A 22,671-nucleotide genomic window follows, 5' to 3' on the forward strand; every position below is an offset into this window, starting at 1 on the left:
TTTTTTTTTTTGGTCTTAACACTTTTTACACTGTGAAGAATCAGTCAGATAAATGAACAGAGACGGGTTTAATGCCAACTCCATAGAACCTGCTGCTGGTTTTCATTTCACAGTCTTAAGAAAAAAAAACATTACATTGGAAAAAGGGTAAAGGGGACATGAATACAGTGGTCTGAACTCACTCTGTATTAGACAGCCAAAACCACACCACTGAAATATTGCAATAAGAATAAGAGCGATAAGAATTAAATAAACAGAAGCGTAACTGGGGCACTCATTGACACAGTTAAAAGTCAAACTGGCAAGCAAGTTAGTACAATACTAACTCCTGTTCTAACTAACTGTTCTCCACTCCTTACTCTGCAAGGGGCAACAAAGAGAGAAATCAGCCAATGAAAGCTTCAATAAGAATATATAGTTGTATTACAGTTTACCAGGGAATAGTTTAGATATTTTTACATTTCTTATTCAACATTAAACTAAATCATTTATATTAGCTTAATACTTTACCATTGAAATATTAACTGGCAAAACAGGACTGCTCACCTGTTGCCATTTCTGTTGCAGATATGTATCTTTGACAGAGTAGAGGTATTTATTCATTTGGTCAAGTACTCCTTGGTAGTAGACCATTGCAGAATCATAGTTTCCCAGCAGCGCATATTCACGGGCCAGTTTTACATTCTCGCTAATCATAACAAGACTCATACTCAACATAAGCTGAAAAAAATTAAATAGTTATACTGAAAATTCAGTACAAGAAAACAAGTCAAAGCATATATGTGAAATAACTTCCAGATAATTAAACATATCCTAATCTAATTGATTAACAGTGATGTCGGGAGTAGATTCATTAAGAGGAGTCACACTGGAAGAAAAAAGAACTATTTGATCAATATAAAAATACAAATGAATTACACTTGTCTATAACCACAGATGTATGTGAAACTTTTTATTACACAAGTTGAGTTATCAAGTAGTGTAGAACCTACTGTTAAGTACACATGCAAGTGTGCAGAGACTACATGACGCTGGGAGCCATGACTGAATACACTCCTCCCCACCTTTTTTCCCCATCCTTCAGGTAAAAGAATCTGGAGGTAGTGAGTGTGATAGTTTGGGGTTCAGGTCACCATCTGCCATGTAACCCTGGGTGTCTTGTGATGCAGCTTTGATCCAGAGCTCTGACTCAACAGCCTACCAGCAGCCCACACGCCTCACCCTGACTTTGCCTAACCTGGGTACTCTTTGCACGCTGACCTTAGTACTCTTCCAGCCCCCAAATTGTCCTACTGCGGGACCAGTCCCTCTCATTGGACTTTCACAGAGAAGTGTTAGTTTGCAGCCTTTACAACCTATTAGCTTTCTGAAAGCACACACTTCACTGAACTTGCACAGCACTGATTTATAATGAACATAAGAACAGCTATACTGGGTCAGATCATAGGTCCATCTAGCTTAGTATTTTGTCTTCCAACAGTGGCCAATGCCAGGTTCCCCAGAGGGAATGAACAGAACAGGTAATCATCAAGTGATCCATCCCGTCGCTCGTTCCCAGCTTCTGGCAAACAGAGGCTAGGGACACCAACACAAGACAACAATAAAGGCCAACATGTTTATTTACAAAATAGAATGGATTAAGTGATACCAAGTAAGAGAGAGAATGAAAGAGATGTTTACAAGCAAATAAGTGAAAACATCTAAAAATCTAAAATTTATACTAGTAAGATATAGCCTTTGTTCAAGATGGATTCTTCACCCAACAATCTCCTTTCCAGCTTTTTACTAGCGGGACTATCCAGGACCCACCACAGAGATCAAATTGCTTGGTTTCTTTGTTTCCTAAGGTGAAGGATAAAGATGGAGTCTCTCTCCATTCCTTATATCCCCAAAGGGAATGCCTTTGTCTTACAAGTCAGAAAGGCCTGCTGGAGATTCAGTCTCCTGTCTCTCTCTGGGGTGCAGGTACCTTGATAATTCTTGATCTTTCAAGTTCAGGGTCAGGATAACTCCCAATGGTTCAGCTCAACAGCTGTGTTTACTGCTATTAGGTAAACACTCCTTTGTCTAGGACAGACCTGTTTATTATCTTTATCTAGGCGAGGCTGCCTGGTCTTAAACGTGTTCTAGTAACATCATACTGAGAGAATTCATAACATAACATGCATTTTACAATTATATTAACAACAAGCATGTTATTAGCTTTCATATGATACCTCAATGCATACTTTGTACAAATATTATTGCATTCTGTGTGTAGGGTGCAAATACAGGGGTGCCTAGGGTCAAAGTGAGTGATTTTATTGCTGGTACTCCAGCATCATTAATACTACATGAGCTCTATAGGTTTTTTATTTCACTGAATTTACTATTTAAAAAAAAAAAAGTCAAATAAGGAAATAAGGGCCCTTCCACCCCTGGGACTTCAGGCATGACTAAAGGTGCATCTCCTGGAATCTTTTGTTAGTAGGCTATCTGCAGAGCTGGAGCATGTAATGAGGAAGGCAATGGTGGTCATTTCAGGGAGAAGAAACAGGGAAGCCTGACAAGCTTAGGAGTACCTGGGCTAGCCTTATAGCACTATCTTCTTCCTACACATGCAGAGATTACAGATCTAGCAGAAGGAAGTAGCCACTGAGAAGGTACAAGCTGAAAACAAATGCAGTCAAAATCTTTAACATGTCAGAACACACTGAAGAACACTGTCTAGCTTTCCAGGACAATCTCAGGAAATGGAAATTCTAAATCTCGTTTCCTGTAGTTCTGGGTCTCCTATTGTTTCCTTACCTTGTCTGTATTTAACAAAAGTAGCGTTCCACCTTAGAAGAGAGGCTTATGGGAGCATTCCAATTATTCTCCTCTGCTATTTCCTTCCTTCTTGACTTCTCATGCAGATAGATCCCTCTGCAAGATTTGAGTGAGAAACGTAATGAAACCAGCATATTTTGATTAGTACTGAGATTTAGTGAAGGAGGCAGGGTAAGGAAGGGAAGGCAGCACTGTGTGGTCTGTACAAAAATGCACCTCCAATACTCTTAAACAGCATATCCTCCCTGGAGCACTTTTTTTTTTTAGCAAAACATCTTTCTTTGTAAGTATCTACCTTCCCCAGAATAATACAGAACTGAAAAGGTGTAAAGATTTCTAAAATTTACCAGAAAACATTCAGAAAGAATTTAAATGTTAAAGGATTGCAACTGTTCCTTAGTCTAGTTTATTTGATTATAGGACTGAGGAAAATAGAAAGAAAGAGGGGTTCTAGTGAGAAGAACAATCCAAGTACTGTGAACACACCCATTTGTACTGTGTTAAGAGTCTAAGCACAAAGTATATGCAACTGGTGCCTCTATAAACAACAGCGGAATGAAAAACATGCATCCTTCAGTGCATAGAAAAGAGGGAAATAAAGACCTGGACCAAGGATTCAAAGACTTAAATATCTACAAAGGAAACAGGTATTTGAGTGGGAACTGAAGAACAAATATTTAAGAAACTCTGGAAAAACTGCAGCAAGTGTGTTCAAGATGCTGCAGTTGCTGCTGATATATTTAAATATGCCTTTTCTAATAATTTTTTTTTAAATAGCTACAGAATAGTTAGTATCTTTGGACTGGCACAGCTCCAAATTCAGAGATGGGACATCAGTCAAGGGTAAAGCATCTTCTGCAAAACTACTAGACAAACTGCTAAAGGTTTTCACATAACCAAACATTGTTAGCTAGTTTCTTAATTTGACATAGCACTAGATTTGTCGTAACTTCCTATAAGAACAGAGAAGTTTTGGATTAGTAGTGCAGAATTGTGACAGGCTGGATCACAGAAACCCCCTGGGAGCTGTCACTTGATGTGCCAAGACTATCTCTGCTCCTGTTTTCCCTGCCAGCTCAGGACTCCAGCACCCTGTCTTGCTGAGCCAGACACTCCCGTCTGCTCCAACAAAGACCCAGGGTCCGAATTACTTGCCCCAAAGCTGCAGGTTTACCTGAAAACAGCTCACAGAAGCGTGCTTGTCTTTAGCACTCAGATGCCCAACTCCCAATGGGGTCTAAACCCAAATAAATCCATTTTACCCTGCATAAAGCTTATGCAAGGTAAACTCAAATTGTTTGCCCTCTATAACTCTGATAGAGAGAAATGCACAGTTGTTTGCTCCCCAGGTATTAATACATACTCTGAGTTAATTAATAAGTAAAAAGTGATTTTATTAAATACAGAAAGTAGGATTTAAGTGGTTCAAAGTAGTAACAGACAGAACAAAGTAAGTCACCAAGCAAAATAAAATAAAATGCGCAAATCTATGTCTAATCAAACTGAATACAGATAATCTCACCCTCAGAGATGCTTCAGTAAGTTTTTTCCTCAGACTGGACACCTTCCAGGCCTGGGCACAATTCTTTCCCCTGGTACAGCTCTTGTTGCAGCTCAGGTGGTAGCTAGGGGATTCTTCATGATGGCTCCTCTCCTCTTTGTTCTGTTCCACCCCTTTATATATCTTTTGCATAAGGCGGGAATCCTTTGTCTCTCTCTGGGTTTCCACCTCCCCTCACTGGAAAAGCACCAGGTTAAAGATGGATTCCAGTTCATGTGACATGATCACATGTCACTACAGGACCCCAAGCCTTCATTCCTCCCAGCCTGACTCACAGGAAGGCTTGCTTGCAAACAGAGCCCCAGTCAATTCTCCTGGTTGATGGGAGCCATTCCAAACCACCATTAATGGCCCACACTTTGCATAATTACAATAGGCCCTCAGAGTTATATTTCATATTTCTAGTTTCAGATACAAGAGTGGTACATTTATACAAATAGGATGATCACACTCAGTAGATTATAAGCTTTGTAATGATACCTTACAAGAGACCTTTTGCATGAAGCATATTCCAGTTATGTTATATTCACTCATTACCATATTTTTATAAAACCATATAGACTGCACAATGTCACAAGAATAATATAAACAAAATAAAAGTTAATTGTCAGAGTCACCTTGTTCATATACTTGGAAAGTTTATCTCATATCCTTGTGCCCTAATCCCATAATAAGAAAAGAAGACAAGCACTGACTTCAGGAAACGGTTAGATGCTAAAGTCACTGAGCTTGGACCCATGCATGCCTGGATTTCTCTGACAGAGCCTCAATATGAGAAGCACACAAATGGGTACCATACAGAATCCTCTCCATCACCTCGATTGGTCTTGTTCTCAGAAGAGAACAGCTGCCTAGTGAGGGAAGGGTGAGGGGTGCAGCAGGGGGTTGGGGTGCAGGGTGTGGCAGGGAACTCCGGGCAAGGGGTTGGGGTGCAAGAGGGGTGCAGCAGGGGGTTGGGGTGCAGGGTGTGGCAGGGAACTCCGGGCAAGGGGTTGGGGTGCAAGAGGGGTGCAGCTGGGGGTTGGGGTGCAGGGTGTGGCAGGGAACTCCGGGCAAGGGGTTGGGGTGCAAGAGGAGTGCAGCTGGGGGTTGGGGTGCAGGGTGTGGCAGGGGGCTCAAGGCAGGGGTTGGGGTGCAGGAGGGGTGAGGGGTGCAGCAGGGGGCTCCGGGCAGGGGGTTGGGGTGCAGGAGGGGTGTGGGCTCCGGCCTGGCACCGCTTACCTAGTGTGAATCTGGAGTGGCAGCACCGCACGCTGCGGCCAGGCTCACTGCCTGCCTGCCCTGGCCCCTGACCCCGCTCTGTTCCGCTCCACTCCAGGAAGCTTCCAGAGTCCCTGGGAGCATGTGTGGGGAAATGGCGCCATGTGCTGCTCTTGGTGCTCCTTCAGGTACCTCCCCCAAAGCTCCCATTGGCCGCAGTTCCCCGTTCCCGGGGTGCAGGTGGGTAAGGGACCGGTAGGGGCAGCAGGGGCCAGCAGCAATGTGGGGGAGGTGGCGAGCCCAGGCCCAATGCCCAAAGCCTGGGGCCCAGGCCTGAGCCTGAAGCTGGGGACTGGAGCCTGCTGAGGTGCGGCCAAAGCCCAGGGCCAGAGGATGCAGTGGGGAGCCAGGGACGATGGCCAGATCCTGGGGTCTCATGACTGGAGCCCAGCACCATGATGCTGGGGCCTGGAGCCCACCGCCGCATGGCCAGAGCCTGGGGATAGAGGAGGCAGCGGGGACTGGGGTGACGAGTAGGGGTGGTGAGCCCAGGGCTAGCAGTTGCTGCCGTGTGGCTGGGGCCGAAGCCCTGGGGCCGAAGCCCTGGGACAGAACCCACCGCTGCGTGGCTGAAGCCCAGGGCCAGAGGAGGCAGCGGGGGCCATGGGCGATGGGGGGAGTGGCGAGACCAGGGCCAGGGGATGGAGCCCACCACTGCGTAGCTGGATCCTGAAGCCCCACAACCAGAGCCTGCCACTCACCACCCTAGGCCTGAAGCCGGGAGCCTGACCCCACTGCCCTTAGGAAGGCGGAAAACTCACACCGGCTGCCTGCTCTTCAGGTGTTTCTGGCTCCAGAAGGGGGCAGGGCCCAACCCCTGCTGGCAGCCCAGGGGGACAGGCAGTTGCTTCACCCTCCCACACCCCCATCACCTTCCAGGAGGCTATGGCTGCAAGAAAAGCCCCTAGTGGCTGAATCTGAAAAACGTTGTTATAGACCCTTCTGCCTGTCCCGCTCTGCTCCAATCCACTACCTGTGGCTTCTGTCCCCCTTCCCTTCTGAACCTATATAATAAACCCCAGCCCCCTTCCACTCCTCCCCAACCCTAACTGGCTTCTATCTTCCTCCTCCTCCTGTGCTTACCCCCACCCACTGACTCTTGCAACCCTCCCCTCAGACCCCTTTCTGCATTCCAGTGTGGCTGCTTCCTCCTCCTCCTCCAAACTACCTGGCTCTACCAGTGCTACCTCTGACCACAGAGTACAGGAGAAAGTCTCCCTGCTCAGTTCCTGTGCCCAGTACCACAGTTGCTCCCAGAGCAGCAGGGAGGAGCAATTAAAGGGAAAGTACTTCTCAGCCCCCGCAGCCCTGGGAGAAAGCACGCTTGGTACAGCTGGACTCTGAAGAATTTAGGTGCAAAACTGACTAGCTGCCACTGACCATATGAAAAAAAATCTCAATTTTCACAGAGATGCAATAGGCACATCCCTGACACTCAGGAGACTGCTCCCCTCCCCGCCAAATTTCAAGTCCCTGCTCCAAAGCATGGAGGTGTTAGCGCTCCAATGAACAGTGGCAAGAATTTTGTTGAACATGGGCAAAACAGTGTCTAGTATTCCCTAACCTTGTTCTTGGAAATGGCTGTACCATTTTAGCTCAAACTTTCCCAAAACTTCAGCTTGAAGCAGACAACTGACATGGGAAATTTTAACCTGAATAGTTAAAGTTCAGCAACATTATACGCAAGTGTAAACACTGCATTAAAATGGGAATTGGGCAACCTGAAGCATGAGCAGTAACACCAGCTCTGCCTACGATCACACTTCCTCTTATCTTTCCTTTCTAAGGGACACAATCCCAGTCTTTTCAGTGTCTTCATGTGAATTTTCCCATGCCCCAAAATTAGTCTCATCATCCTTCTGAATGCTCTTTAATTACGCTATATCCTTTTTGAGATGAAGTGACAAGTACTACATGCAATATCCCAAATGAAGCCACACCACTGATTCACATAATGGCATTTTTTTCCATATTATTCTCTATGCCATTTCTTATACATCCTAACTTCTTATCTACCTTTTTGATCACAGGTGCATATTAAGCAGAGGTCTTCACTGAGGTATCCACACATCTACACAGCCAAGGCTAATGAGTCTCCCATCCCTGGTCGACAGACTGGAGCTTATAAGGATCATCCCAGCACTCTACAAATAGCTGCAGAGACAGCGCTATGAATTTGCAGTTCCAGCTCTGAGGCCTATGGAGAGTTCCCTATGTAGCTTTTTTAAAGAGCACTAGCATCACAAGCCCAAGTTTGTTGGGAGGCTCACGGCCACATGCTCTGCAGTTGTACTCAGTGATGCCTAGTTCCCTTTCATGGAACAGTTAATTTAGATTTTTGGGAAAAGGTTTTAACTTAAGTTTTCAGAAGAAATCTATGTAAGGGTCTCTTCTTATGTAGGAGAAAATACATAAAATTCATCAAGGATCACTACAGATATTACCACACGTTTTAATAGCAATATTCAAGATCAAGCATTTCCACATGTGGTCATCCTACCAGATACACCTGTTTGCCTGTCCCATGAATTTTAAACTGATGACTAAACCTGCTGAAATAACAAGTTAAGCAAGATGCTACTAAACATTTTAAATCAAGTAATGGCATGTTATTAATGTAGAACTAGGCTTTCAAAATAAAGAGTAAGAAAACCATAACATAGCCATATACAATAAATACAGTGCAGAACTCTGAACAGAGCAGGCGTTCTTTATAAATCTGTGCAGGGAAACAGTTCAACAATATGAGTGATTTTTCTTCCAAATATGTGGAGTCACAAAGAACAGAGAGGAAACAAAGGAAATAAATGATCCCTGAATGGAAAGAAGAGAAGGCATGGAATGCCTAGCCAGGAAAATGGGTGTAAGAACACAAGAGATTGATGCTGTACTGGTCCACTAACTGACTTTTCCAAGTTAAAGAAAAATGAAGGAAGTAAACAATATGTAAAGGAACAAAATAGGCAGAGAATGTGAGTAGGAAGAGAGACAGTTAAATCAGTGGATTTTTGCTTGTTTCAACAAAACACAGGTGTTTCTCCAAAAGTTATCTGAGGGCTGTCAGTTTAGATGTGGGTGCTAAAGAAACAACAGTAACAGAATTTAATCTATTTGCTGCCCGAGGTTCAGCCTTGTAATCAAGGCATGATTGCAGTACAGATAGACAACAGCTAAAAATAGGTACATATTCACTTTGCTAGCTTCCACTGAAACCCATGCTGCTGCATCTACACTGCTAATTTTTAGCTGTACTAGTATGGGTAAAGATAATACAGGTATGGCGTACTGCAATCACACCGTGAACTGCAGTGTGGACATAGGGTATTTGCCTTCGTAATGCAGGCTAATTTAAAATGCCAAAGCAGCAGATAATTGATGATTTTCATAAATACCAACGCACAATGCATTCATATTTGCATCATAGTTTTACTATCAATTTTTCTTCATTTATATTGTTGGATAGCACACTGATCCTAGATCTTTAAACTGTGCTTGTTACCATTTTAGTGGAGCGCTATATTCTACACTGTCTTTTAAAGAACAAGAATAGATTATATGAGCTAAGTGGACTGTGTAACACTATTTCCTCTTTACCTCTTTACAGAATTAGATACTCGGAAATACATATTGTCTTTCAGAACTGTCCCAGACTGGTTCCATATACAAACAAGCATATGAAAATCTATGACAAGACTAGAATAAAGGAAAAGAAAATCAACTCCTTTACTAGACAAAATATTTTAACTTATGTGCTCAGTGGAACTAGATGACAATAAAGCAGACAGTCTACATAGCACTTTTATCAATTAGAACCATTCCCTGAATTGTATTCTATGAAGTGATCTATGGACAAAGCCACTACGGTGAAGATGAGTATGTAAAGTCACCACCAGGCAGGAAACAATGCAAAGCATCCACATGGAATTTTGCCCTTTTAAATGTAATGTTATGCTGAATCCCCAAAAAAGGTTTCAGAATTAAAATAACTTATTCAGAATATAATGCATAGGATTTCCCAGAGATTACTAATATAGAAATACAATTACAACTCTTGACAAATCATCCTGTCACTAGCCATAGACTTTAGTCCACTTGCATTAAGTGCCTGAAGTACATCCAGCAGGGTACGGGTTGAAGACTCATGGTAAATTAAGATAAAGAAAAAGGCTTTGGCATTTGCAATCCCATTGTTAATCCTTGAGATTAAAAGTAGTACAGTAGTTCACACATATTAAGGACAAATCATGCTTTTTTTCTCTCCATAGAAGAGCCCTCGAGTAGCCAAATCTGTGCAATTTCACCATACAAGATTTGGGAAGTCTATGTAGTGGCTGAACACTCCCTAACCTCCCAACACACATACCGGGTTTAAACAAATCCAGTTCCACAATAGTATCATATCATATTAAACTGGTACGTGGGGGCCTGCTGCTGTATCAACTACAACATGGATCCATGAACTCTCTATCCACAAACTGTGCACCACAAGTTGGCTAGAGGCAATCCTAGGGCCAGAGTAACATTAATGGAAGAGTTCCAATGCTACAAAGAGGCCTAAGATTTTTTTTCCATGCCCAGAGGAACACTTCACCACACAACCTGGTTGCTTAGACTAAGCTAGAGCCAGGTTTTTTTGGGCCTTAGGCAGTTTCTATTATTTCAATTTGTTATGCACACTCAGGAAATTCATGGTATCAGTTTACATTCAGAAAGTTTTATTAACTACAAGATTGACTATTTTTAAAAAAAGTTTAAATTCTGCAGAAACTTATGGAAACCCCCCTAGCACTCTCTCGACTCATGAGGGCCCTCAATATCAGCAATGGATTTGTTAAGTCTAGCAACTCTATCTTAGTTACCAAGATGGAATACTAGATGTGAAATTAGGTGCATGTGTTTGCTCTCAGGACTCTGTGCTACGTATTCTGGTTCATGTTTCCAATTCTGTTCCCCGCCCCATGCCATGTGTGCATTTCTGAAAGGTGCCAGTGGTTTATTCTGAAACAGCCCTTCTTATTTTACTAACTGAAAAGGTCTGTGTTTCAAGAATGGTTGCCTAAATGCATCTCAGATCCTCTGAGGTAAGGGAGTAAGCAGCATTCTGTACTGACTCACTTGAAAGACTCAAACTTGACAGGAAAAAATAAAAAAGGACTTCTAACAGACAAGTGCCAAATCAAAGTTATTCTACATAAACAGAAGAGTATATGTGAACCCTAAAATATTATTTCATACTTAGCTTCTGATAGAAATACAATGAAGAAGTGAGAGCCAATTTATTTCTCTGTACCACATAATTGACATACATCTGCACATGCATTCTTGTTTTAAGCTACTTTATCCAGTGGTGGATTAGCCAGTAGGCCAACGGGGCTGTGCCAGGGGCCCTGGCCAATTGGGCGTCCCCGCATCCTGCCCCCGCTGTTCCTGCCGGGGAGTGGGGTTGGGGAGCAAGGGACGCCCCTGCACCCCAACCCCATTTCCCCAGCAGGAGCAAGGGGGGGGAAGACTGGGGGTAATTGCAGGTGGAAGGGGTGGGGAGAGGCCCCCACTTGCTCTGGCCCAGGGCCCCACAAAACTTTTAGCCGCCTCTGACTTTATCAGAAGAATAAAAGCACATGTGATAAAGGCTGCTGATGGCAAGCTACAAGTTGTCAGAAGTATGACTGGTATAGACAATAATAGCAATTACCGGAGCAACTCGCATAGAAAATTCAGTTTGATCTCTGTCTTTAAAAACAGCAAAGAGTCCTGTGGCACCTTACAGACTAACAGATGTATTGGAGCATGAGCTTTCATGGGTGAATACCCACTTCGTCGGATGTCTTTAACAAGGTTTTAATAATGTCAGGAATGACAAGGGATTGCAGGATGTTATAAAAATTGTGCTGTTTGGAGTGCACAGCTATGGTGGAGAACTTTGAAAAAAGTTAAGTCAGCAAATATTTTAATAGCAACTAGTGATCGGGTGGGGTATTAAAGGAACTTTTGCTTCACCATGATCCTTTTTATTGGCAGAGGCCTCATTTTAAGCCTTAGTTTATAGTTTCCTTAGCAAAACACCTTAATTTGAGATGTGAAACGAGTGAGGCAGGCTAGGACTTCTTGAGGCTGTTTACACTAGACAGAAGTCCAAGTAAGACTTTCTTCCATTTGTTTTGTTTTCCGGAGATTTCCAATTCACAGCCAAAATGATTTCCCTAAATGTGTCTCACTGTCCTAGGTCTCTCAGCCATAACCTCAACACCACAGCGGGGGACCCAACTGCGGGGTCGGAGGGAAGAAATCGCCTCCGAGATGACAAGGGAATAACAGCGATACATGCTGTATACACAGACATCCCCCCAGCACCGATCAATCGCCCTCCCAGGCCGCTAAGGGACACCAGCCCCCGCAGCGCTCCGCTCCCCCAAACCCGACCTAACGCTCGGGCAGCTGCAGCCAGGAGCGGGCACAACTGTACGAAGCGCCCGACTCGCCTGGGGCCGCCTGCCGGGGAGCTGGAGGCGCCTGCGGCGGGGCGAGGAGCGGCCTCCCCGCCGCCCGGGTGAGCCGAGAACCCGCAAGCCGGTCGCAGGCCCCGCACGCACACACACGGCCCCGCCCCATTCGGAACCCGGCACCTTCCCAGCCCCCGTCGCCTCAGCGCGCGGCGGGGGGGCAGGGCGGGGTCCCGGCGGCGACGCAAGCCCCAGGGGTCCAACGGCAGTTCGGGGAAGAGGGCTGACAAGACCCCGTAGGAGGAACGGCGGGCAGGGGAGCCCCACAGCCCCGGGAGCCCCTGCCTGGCAAGGGGCGGGGACGCGCTGACACTTACTCGTCTCCAGCGCGCTCCGTCAGCTCCGTAACGGCGCCGCCGCCGCCGCCACTCTCTCTCTCTCTCTCTCTCTCCGCGGCCCCCCCCTCGGCCTTAGCTCCTCCCACCACCCCGCCCCCCCGCAGCTGCCGCGTTCCTTTGTGGCCCGTTCGAAGGCAAATCTGCCTGCGTCACTTCCTGGAAGCCTTGCGCGGCGCGCCCACTTTCCCTGCTGCAGTGTATGGGCTGTGGGGCCTGGGTTGGACCCCACCTTAGGGGCCTGGGAGGGTCTCCGCTGTCAGCGCGTGGCGCGTCCCCCTCCCTTCCCGGGGTCTGCAATCGCCCGTCCGTGGGGCAACTGAGCAGAGAACAACAAACAGAATCTTGGCTCCCCTCGCTCTTGCGAATCAAAAAGATATTCATAACTCTGCACAGGCCAGGACTCGACCCCAAACTTCCCGCCTTGCGGGCCAGAAGACTATCATCGAACCACCAATGCCAACAGAAAGACTTAGTCAGCTGTGTTCTCACCATGCAACTCTTCAAAGCAAGCCCTGGGCAAATTAGTAAGGGCTAGCTTTGGCTGACAGTAACGTACTCAGGGCTAGTACTAGGTATTGTATTGTCTATAGGGCAGGGGTTCTCAAACTGGGGGTTGGGACCCCTCGGGGTTGCAAAGTTATTACATGGGGGGGGGTCACAAGCTGTCAGCCTCCACCCCAAACCTCACTTTGCCTCAAGCATTTACAATGGTGTTAAATATATAAAAACATGATTTTAATTTATTGGGGGTCACACACAGAGGCTTGCTATGTGGAAGGGGTCAGCAGTACAAAAGTTTGAGAACCACTGCTATAGGGGAAAACTTTTTTGGCATCTACCTGTCCCCAAATCATGTAAGCAAAAAAAAAAACCCCACCCTCACAACGAAGGATTTGGCATCCCAAAAGGTGGTGTGGGCAGTAGCTTTAGTCCTTAAAGCGTGCCCTCATTTTGCTAGCAGAGAGTGTGGGGGTAGTCACTTGCTTTAAAGAAATCAACAAATGTCTGCCTGTTACCCTCAAATACAAATCAAGTTGAACATTTTTAGGTTGAGCAATATGTCTATTTGGGCCAAGAAATTAACATGTGCCACAATCAGGAAGGTGAACTCTTGCGAAGAAAGAAAGCAGGTTGGTGTGCATTCAATTCTTATCAAGTACGTCCTTGAAGGAAAAATCAACAAGGCAACTCGTGCCAGCCTCTTCAGCTCAACAGTACTGCCAGCAACATTGTACGGCAGCGAAACATAGGCGCTGATGAAGACAGAGGAGCAGCAACTGTCTGTCACGGAGAGGGTGATGGAAAGAAGAATTCTGAGGATTTAAATCCGCGACCGAGTCCCCAATGAAGTGATGAGACAGCAGAGTGGAATGCAGGACGTCGCTGTTGAGAGCAGGCATAGTAAAATGCGATTGTCCGGGCATATAGCGAGGCTCACTGACAATTGATGGACTGCAGCTTTCACCGAGTGGTACCCATGCCGGGAACTGAAACGACCACTCAGCCGACCTCCAAAGAGATGAGAAGATTTTATCGTGAAAAGACATGGCCGCACATGGAGAAGGAAGGCCAGGATATGAGAAGAATGGAAGACGTGATCGGCGCAATCTATACGAGGGCTGATCGATCAAGGTGACCATATTTTTGCTGACATGGCTTTCACTTGTTCTGCCATTTGTGGCAGAGTTGGCTCAGTTAGGGCAGCTGAGGCTCTTTTAAATGTTTCTGTTTAAAGGGGAACTGTCACTTTAGATTTAGCCTGGACTTCAAAAACAGTTGATAAGGGAACATAGGCACACTCTCACACACGCTCTCAGTTCCTTCTAGGACTGGGCTTTAGTTTAAAAAAAAAATGTTTATGCTGTCCAAGACAAATACAAATATTCATAACAAAATACAATGGATATTTTTAACTATCTTACTGAGCATTCAAGCACTGTGGTAGTGCATTAGAACCTAAAAGTGAAATCTACTAGAAAATTACTATAAATCAAAGCAGAATTAAATCCTTTTAATTTCCTGTGGAGTAACATACATAAATATAAATAATAAAAAGTTGTTTTGAAAATCATTAGCATTATTAATCTAATCTATGAGTAATTCAAGAGCATTTGTCTTTTAGAAGACATCACTTTTAACCTGGCAGTGTCCCTTTAATCAAGTCAGACTGAATGGCAATAAAATTACATCGTAATGGTTTAAATTGTTAAATCATTGGAATACATACTTATTTAGGAAGAAGGGAATTTGAAAAATTATAAGCGTGTGAAAAATTATATACAATGTGTCTGCATGTGTGATGTATCCTTTTGACCTTTTCCCCCATTGTTGTTTGGGGGGGCAAGATACATGGAGCCTGAGGTAATGTGCCTTGTTTGCCACTCAAGGTATACCATACAAGCTGTGCCTGCTCTGCACTTTAGGTCAGGAAGTCCATCTGGAAGTGCTGCATCAAGCTCCATTTGTCCTCACTACTAGGAATCTGGTTGGACTCCCTGAAATTGAAGGCCCAGTAGAATAATCTCTACTTTAAAACTTTTTAAGTGATGTGACAAAGTTGTGAGCCATGCTCACACTCCTACTAATCCCCCAAAATTTCTTTTGTCCATGATGTCCTAAATGTAAAGGAATAATTATGTAATTCTATCATTCTCTATAGTACTTCCAGCTTCACGCAGGAGCCATAGGGCTGGTTGCATTGATTTAGCTAAATGCAAGCAAACTGATTTAATTAAATCAGTGCAATCCCCTAAAGCAGATACTTATTTAAGTTTGAGTGCTATATTTTGATTTTGCTTGAGCTAAGTTTCTAACCAATATAAATCTAAGTGCACAAAACATGCGTAGACAGGACCCTGCTAAAGTTGCAGTCAGGAGCAAGGGTGTTCTGTTCCCTTTAGCAACCCCCCAACCATTCTCCAGTTTCTTTACATACCAATTTAAATTATTTTCTTAGAACAAAACATGTCAAAACAATTTTTTAAATTCAAATACACATTTCAGAGCGGAGCCCTTACATTCCTCTCTTCTGCTGGATTTCTTCACTAAGATATGCAAGACCAGCACAAAGCACCTCTAAAATTAATGGAAGGAACCTGTGTGAGGGTTTGGGAATGTCATTTTATGAATTCCATTTTGTTTTCTTAGAATCATAGATTAGGTTTGGAAGAGACCTCGGGAGGTCATCTAGTCCATCCCCCTACTCAAAGCAGAACCACCCCAACTAAATCATCCCAGCCAGGGCTTTGTCAAGATGGTCCTTAAAAACCTCCAAAAATGGAGATTCCACCACCTCCCTAGGTAACCCATTCCGGTGCTTCACCATCCTCCTAGTGAACTAGTTTTTCCTAATATCCAACCTACACCGCCCCCACTGTGACTTGAGACTATTGCTTCTTGTTCTGTCATCTGCCACCACAAAGAACAGCCTAGCTCCATCCTCTGGAACCCCCCTTCAGGTAGTTGAAGGCTGCTATCAAATCCACCCTCACTCTTCTCTTCTGCAAACTAAATAAGCCCAGTTCCCACAGAATGACCCATCCAGACTGATCCTAAGGACTACTGACTGGCTAATGATGTGTCTTGGTTTACCAGGCCCTCCCTGTGAACCAAGAGGGGTTGAGTATGTGAACTCCAACCTAGCTGGAACAGGACCAAGGCGGTGTATATAAGTAAGAGAACTTGTGTGTAGGGGCCAGCTATCACCAGCAGCAAGAACTTGCTGCATAGGAGACATTGGAGTCTTCACCTATGCTGAACATGGACAGATCTCAGACCCAAACCAGAGGGGTGAGATCAGCCGGAGGTAGGATTTGCATTTAGATGTTTGTTGTTTTTCAATAGATCTGTAAATCTTTTATACTTCTGAGAGTAAAATGTCGATATGTTCAAAAAGTTCCTTTGCAAAGTCTGTGTGTTTCTTGTTTTAACTGTCACAGGGTCACTCACCCCTCAAGAACATCAAAACTATCACTATATTTTATTTCAAGCCCAAGAGGTCCAAGTCTGGTAGAGGAGCTAGCATGTAACATATCTCTTTAGTAAAGCATGGATTTATGCACCTATTTTCATTTTTAGATATGCACTTTAAACTGAAGCCTATCAAAGAAAAAGTCAATGTCCTATATTTGAATAGCATTTATATGCTAGGAATGGATTTTCATAACTTAAGAGCTGCACTTCATCTAGATCTCCAAGAAAAGCAATAATTTATGAAGTAGTTGTCCATGATGTACAGTCTATACAGACTGCATATCCATTCATTGTCCACTGAATAAGTAGATCTTGAGCAGGGCCATTTTAATCATTTGATGGTGGGGGGAGAGAAAGAAGAATGACGAATTACAATTATTGTGTGACTTGAGGTACAGAACTTCTAGGATAGAGATCAGAAACTAATGTCCAAGTACAGCCATTTGCACAGATTTAAGAGAACAGAGGAAGACCAACAACTTTTGAACAATTTAAACTTTTAACTTGTATTTGATTAGTAGAACCAGAATTTATTTACCATTTATAAGGAAAAAGATTTACTGTACTTTATTCTTTATTATCCCAGCAGATATTACCCTGGAGAAACTGATTGAGAAAAATGAAACATTCATAAAACAGTTATAGGGAATGTCACTGATTACCAACAGCTGTTACATTCAGAAGTATGCAAAGATGATTCATCTTGTCTACGAAGGCTGCAATTCCTTCTCTTAATCTAGTGTCATTTTATAAAATTGTAGTGTTTTGTCAACGAACATTTATCATACAAAAGACATATATACACACGCAATACAATAGTAAACTTGAATAGTGCCTTTGCTCAAAAGCATGTTAAGACACTCAACATTTTTACCATTATGTTGACTGAAATTTGTTCTCTCTTTGCTTTGGTTGAATTAAAGCAAACAGATTAAATGTCTGATTTTAAATGCCAACAACATTTGGAACTGAGTCATATGGTATGTAGGGTAATGGTAGCAGCAGCAGCAGCATCTAAGAACCCAACCACTGCATTAGCTAATAACTAAACAAAATTAAGTCCAAATAAATCATACCCACTCTCAGCTTTGCAATTAGCAACAGCAGAAGATTTTTTTTAAGTCAGTCTCAAAATGACTTTCTAGTCATACATTCTATTGATTCTATTAGAAATATGAAGATAGAAAAGATACAGCAAGAGGGCCTGCCCTAGGATAGAATATCACTGAACAATACATCAGAACAGTATTTACAATAGTTACATGATTACAGAACATTTTATAAATACAATTTATATGTATACATGAGGCAATAAAAGACAATGACTCATTTTAATTCTTTACAATTGAAAATATTTTCAAGAAATCTAAACTAAAACTGTGATTATACAATCTCACAGCTGCTGGTTTTAAGCATCTCTCCTCTGTTGTCAATATAAACTAGTCCGATCAAAGATCAATCTGAATTTCAATGCCCCAGAAAATTCTAGAGCAAAATTTATGAAGGACTGAAATATCAATATTGTAAACAGTAGACACTAAAGGTCACAGCATGTCCTGGATCCATGTTTGGAACTACTTCTGTAGTCAGTGAGAGTTTCACACATGGGCGCAGGGCAATACATTGGAGAGCTGAGATAACACAATTGTTTATGAGGATATTTTCTGTTCTCCCAGAGCAGGACTTAGCGCTATAATGCGCTGGGAGATCCAGGAGAGAAATACATTTATGGAGTACTGCAGCATTTAGACTGCAACTTCAGAAATTAGGAGTATCAGAAATTTAATGGTAGATAATAGAAAAACTGGAAATACTACCAGTTTCTCAAGACATGTATATTTAAGTGTTTCAAAATGGCAGAGCGGTATCTCGTATTTCAGAGTACCATGCATATTAGCTTAAAATATCAATTATTTTGGTTTAATAGAAATTCCTTTTGGATTTAACTTCCTTATATAGAATGGAAGTGCCTTGGAAAGGACATCTTTCTTCAGCTAAACCCATCACTGTTTGACTAAGACCAATCACAAGTCTAGATCCTGATGGACTGGGAAAGGAGAAATATGCTCAGATAATCAATTATAAAAATTGTATTTGTAATTAAAAGGTGACAACATTGTCTAAGGAAGTTTTATTTATTACATGCCCACAAATAATGCTCACTTGATTAAACTGGTTTTAACTAGCAATATATTACACTTTACTGCAGGACAAGTAAAGGAGATTAAAACTACCAGTTTTACTGGGACACTTACCAACATTATGAATGAAGACAGTCCTTTAAATGATTATTTACTGTGAAATAAAAGCCTATTTTTATAAACAAAAATAAAAAGCTGAAGTATTTCTATATTGCATCCATTTTATAATGTTGAAGCTAAACATTATAGATCTTAGAAATGTTGAGACAGAACAGCTTTCTTTAAGACAGGCATACAGGACTTGAATTGTGTTTTACTGATTCATGTCCTATTGAGACTATAGATAAATAGCTATTTTTTTATTATAAGGAATGCATATTTTTACATAAATATCTTTTCACCATGATAGATGCTTCAAAACAGAAAGATAAGTAAACATCCATAAAAACAGGACTCTCTTCTTAAAATTATTTTTAAAAGACATTTTTCATGATAGCACCATAGTGGTACTGCACGTACTCTTTACACTGCTGTGATACCAGCGCTGAGTGTGGTTTCATGATGCTTAGGGAGCAAGAATACTAGTATAATGACCTGCATGATCGGAGTAAACAAGACACACTGATGTTAAAAATGTCTGATTGATATTAACAGATGGGACTTCAACCCAGGAGTGGGGAAACTGTGGTTGTTTCAAAGTATGTTTATTTATTTATTTATTTAAAACAACTTGCATTTCCCTCTGTCCCTCAAAAAAACTGCTGGCTATGGGATCGAGGGGCATTGCTCTCTCTTTCCACACCTGAAACAACTGCTGGTCTTGTGAGTGGGACAGCTGTTTAGTGGTGTGTTCCCCTCTGAGCATCACAAAAGGCGTATTAATTTTGCATCTTAAGGCTGTGATACTAGAACTTCTGCTCAGCTGCTGCTTGAATGCCATGAAACCAGTATTCAGAATTATATGCATCTGCTATCGCAGTATCAAACACCACAGAGGTAAATCTGCTTTGAATTAAGCTGTCAATGACACAAATGTAACAAGGGGGAAACAAACAGCTTAACTTGTTTGTTCCCAGGTACACGCACAGCAGTGTTTCCCACTGGTTACGGTTTAACACATAAAACTGGTCTTCGCAGCACAAAAGCCTAATGAAAGCCATGTATCATACTCTCAATCCTTCCTCATAACCAACTGAAAGGCTGGAGCAAGAAATAGAACCATTTTAAAAACAATTTTTCAAGCTATAACTATTCTGATTGGAACACAGTTTTAGAGACAGTACAGTTTGGCTTCAGTCAAAAAATGAAGTTAGAGCAGATTTCAGGCTATTTTTTTCTAAAGCTTTATTCCTCCCACATCTTTAAGGGGGGCTGACAGGGAGAGAGCTAAATTGCTACTAAGTAAATACTATTACTAGTTTTAGGTATCACAGTGCCCTAAATCTAGTTATAGCTTTCAATATAATTTTAAGTTAAATATAAATAAAAACCCTAAGTTTTTTTTTTTTAACCATTTATAGTCACATTACAACAGAGACTGATGCTTCCTATTTTCAAAGCTGTACTAACTGGGAATTACTTACCAAACAGGCTTAATTTTGCTAACAATGGAGCTTGATATTGTGAGAAGCCACGGTACAGCAGCCTTGTATCAGAGAGGTATCAGTTTTGTAAGTGTATGATAAGATTTATATTTGGTCAAAGCAAGGCAGAACTGTTTAAGTCTGGAACAAAGATTTAAAAAAAAATATTTAGCCTATGTACAAATAGATAACAGGCATCTCCTTTTAAGAAATCACTATTTCCTATATTGAGTACTTAAAGTACAAAGAACTGATCATATAACTCAGTTCATAATTTATTTTTCCTAACAAATTCTTTTCTAAATTAATGATTAATAATGCTGGAATAAATTAACGTTTTAAAATGATTTCCCTGCATTTTGGGGAAACAAAATGTACAGAAAGCAAAAATACAGAACTCTGTAATAGTAATTTTTTTTTTAATAAAGTGTGCATATATTTACCCAAGCAATCTTATGTTAATTCTCTCATCACAGGGGATTTTTGAAAAATCCCAACTTCAAAACACACGGTTCAAATATCTTCAACTTCTCTGCTAAACATAAACTAGATCACGATTTTGAACCCCTTTGCCTGCCTGCTCATCATCGTCATCTGATTGCTGCTCCAAGTTTTGTGGATTATTGTATTCATATTCAATGGGTTTGGGGTAGTTGTATGGGTAGCCATTGTCGTCAAAAAACCTTCGAAATGTGAACTCATAAAAAGCATGTTCAGGATGTTTCCCATTTTTGTACCACCCATTAAGTGTGTCATTTACATTCCCTTCCTTATCATCACTCCATAACTTATCGGGATCAACTGGGTCAAAATTGGATGTGTCTGTGGGATGTGTAATTTTAGGAACATATGAAGCAGTCTGCTGTCGTAGATCACTTGAAAAATCAATAGCTTTAAAAAATGGATGAGCTTTTATTTCATCTGTACCATTCTTGCCTAAGCGGTCTTCTGGCCCTCGGCAGAGTTTGATAATAAGGTCAGAAGCCTCTGGAGTCAATTTAGCTTGAGGTGGGATGTGAAGAGCTGTTTGCCAATTGATAACCTTTAAAAAGAAAGTGTAAAAAGATCAGAAAATAAAGTTAGATTTTTCATTTTTTGTTTGCAATTTCTTTTAAAGAAAACCCCCCAAGTATGAAATGCACAATGAAAATTGTTTCAAGAGTGATCATTTAACACCTATAAACGTTTTCCCCTAAAAACTCAAAAGCCCCCCCACTTGATATTTTTATTTATTTTGCCATCATCTCTCTCTCCAGTAATTATAGGATCCTCCTTTACCAGAGCATCCGAGTTGCCTCAAAATCTGTCATGTATTTATCTCACAACACCCCTGTGAGGAAGGAAAGCACTATTATCCTCACTGTACAGATGGGAAACCTGTACTGACTAAGGGCTAGTCTACAGTAGAATTGCTGCAGCGTCACAGATGTATTGATGTAGCTGCACTACTAGTGCAGACGCTCTATGCTCAGGGGAGAGAGCTCTCCAATCGGCATAATTAATCCACCTCCCTGAATGGTGGTAGCTGTGTCAAAAGAAGAACTTCTCCTGCTGATACAGCGCTGTCCACACTGGTGCTTAGGGTCAGTGTAACTTCTGTTGCACAGGGAGGTGGCTTTTCCATAGCCTTGAGCTACTGAAGTTATACCGAAGTAAGCACTAGTGTGTACAAGCCTTAAGAGATGAAGACATTGGTTTTCCTACAGCCAAATGCAAGGTAGTTCATCTAGGAACAAAGAATATAGGTCACAATTACAGGATTTTGGGGGGTGGGGATGCTGTATTTTGGAAAACTGTCTCTGAAAAGGACTTTGAGGTCATGATAGATAATAAATTGAACACGAGTTCCCAATTTGATGCTGTGACTAAGGGCAAGTCTACACTTAAAACGCTGCATAAGCTGCACCGATGCAACTGTGCCCCGTAGTGCTTTAATGAAGACTCTCTAAGACGATGGGAGAGAGCTCTCCCATCGGCACAGCTATCGCCTCTCAGGGAGTGGATTAACTATGTTGGCAGGAGAAGCTGTCCTGCTGACATAGCATTGTCTACAGGGAGGGAAGGTCAGTATAACTACATCACTCAGAGGTTGAAAAATCCACAACCCTGACCTGAGCAATGTAGGTCTATTGATAGATGTAGTATAGACCAGATCTAAGAAAACTAATGTGATATTTGGATGCGTAAGCAGGGGAATACTGAGAAGTAAGGTGGTGGTATTAACACTGTATATGGCATTAGTGAGACTATTACTGGAATACTGGTCCAGTTCTCATGTACACACTTTAAAAAGGATGCTGACCAACTGGAAAGAGTTCAGAAAAGAGCAACAAGAATGATTAAAGGTCTAGAAAGCCTGTCCTACAGTGAGAGACTATAGAAACCTATCTATTTACTTTATCCAACAGAAAAGTAAAAGATGGCTCAATCACAGTCTGCAAGAACCTACATGGGGAGAAGACTGATAGTAGAGGGCTCTTTACTGTAGCAGAAAAAGGCATTAGAAGA

General features: G+C 42.3%; 2 protein-coding genes and 1 long non-coding RNA gene across 7 annotated transcripts in view; 1 reads left to right on the forward strand and 2 right to left on the reverse strand.

The window, feature by feature from the left end:
- KATNA1 (katanin catalytic subunit A1) overlaps positions 1-12,559 on the reverse strand; it is a 32,957-nt gene extending 20,398 nt beyond the window's left edge. Inside the window, exons 1-4 of one of the 4 annotated variants that reach the window (XM_065590335.1) lie at positions 12,447-12,492; positions 4,331-4,546; positions 2,788-2,904; positions 547-720 (exon numbers count right to left, since the gene is read on the reverse strand). In XM_065590335.1, coding sequence (XP_065446407.1) covers positions 547-717 — 171 coding nt within the window. In that variant the 5' untranslated portion in view covers positions 718-720; positions 2,788-2,904; positions 4,331-4,546; positions 12,447-12,492. Of the gene's footprint in view, positions 1-546; positions 721-2,787; positions 2,905-4,330; positions 4,547-12,446 lie in introns of all 4 variants that reach the window. The other 3 variants (XM_065590334.1, XM_065590336.1, XM_065590333.1) reach the window with 3 other exon arrangements.
- On the forward strand, positions 12,532-19,322 carry LOC122173509 (uncharacterized). Its single transcript, XR_006173987.2, has 2 exons — positions 12,532-14,099; positions 16,062-19,322. It is a non-coding gene; the product is annotated as an uncharacterized LOC122173509 (long non-coding RNA).
- Positions 16,920-22,671, reverse strand: part of LATS1 (large tumor suppressor kinase 1) — a 41,167-nt gene continuing 35,415 nt past the window's right edge. For both annotated transcript variants that reach the window (XM_065590325.1, XM_042848239.2), the window contains exon 8: positions 16,920-21,205. In XM_065590325.1, coding sequence (XP_065446397.1) covers positions 20,699-21,205 — 507 coding nt within the window. In that variant the 3' untranslated portion in view covers positions 16,920-20,698. The remainder of the gene's footprint in view (positions 21,206-22,671) is intronic.

This window comes from Chrysemys picta, chromosome 3, assembly GCF_011386835.1.
Source record: "Chrysemys picta bellii isolate R12L10 chromosome 3, ASM1138683v2, whole genome shotgun sequence".
Classification (NCBI taxonomy): Eukaryota; Metazoa; Chordata; order Testudines; family Emydidae; genus Chrysemys; species Chrysemys picta.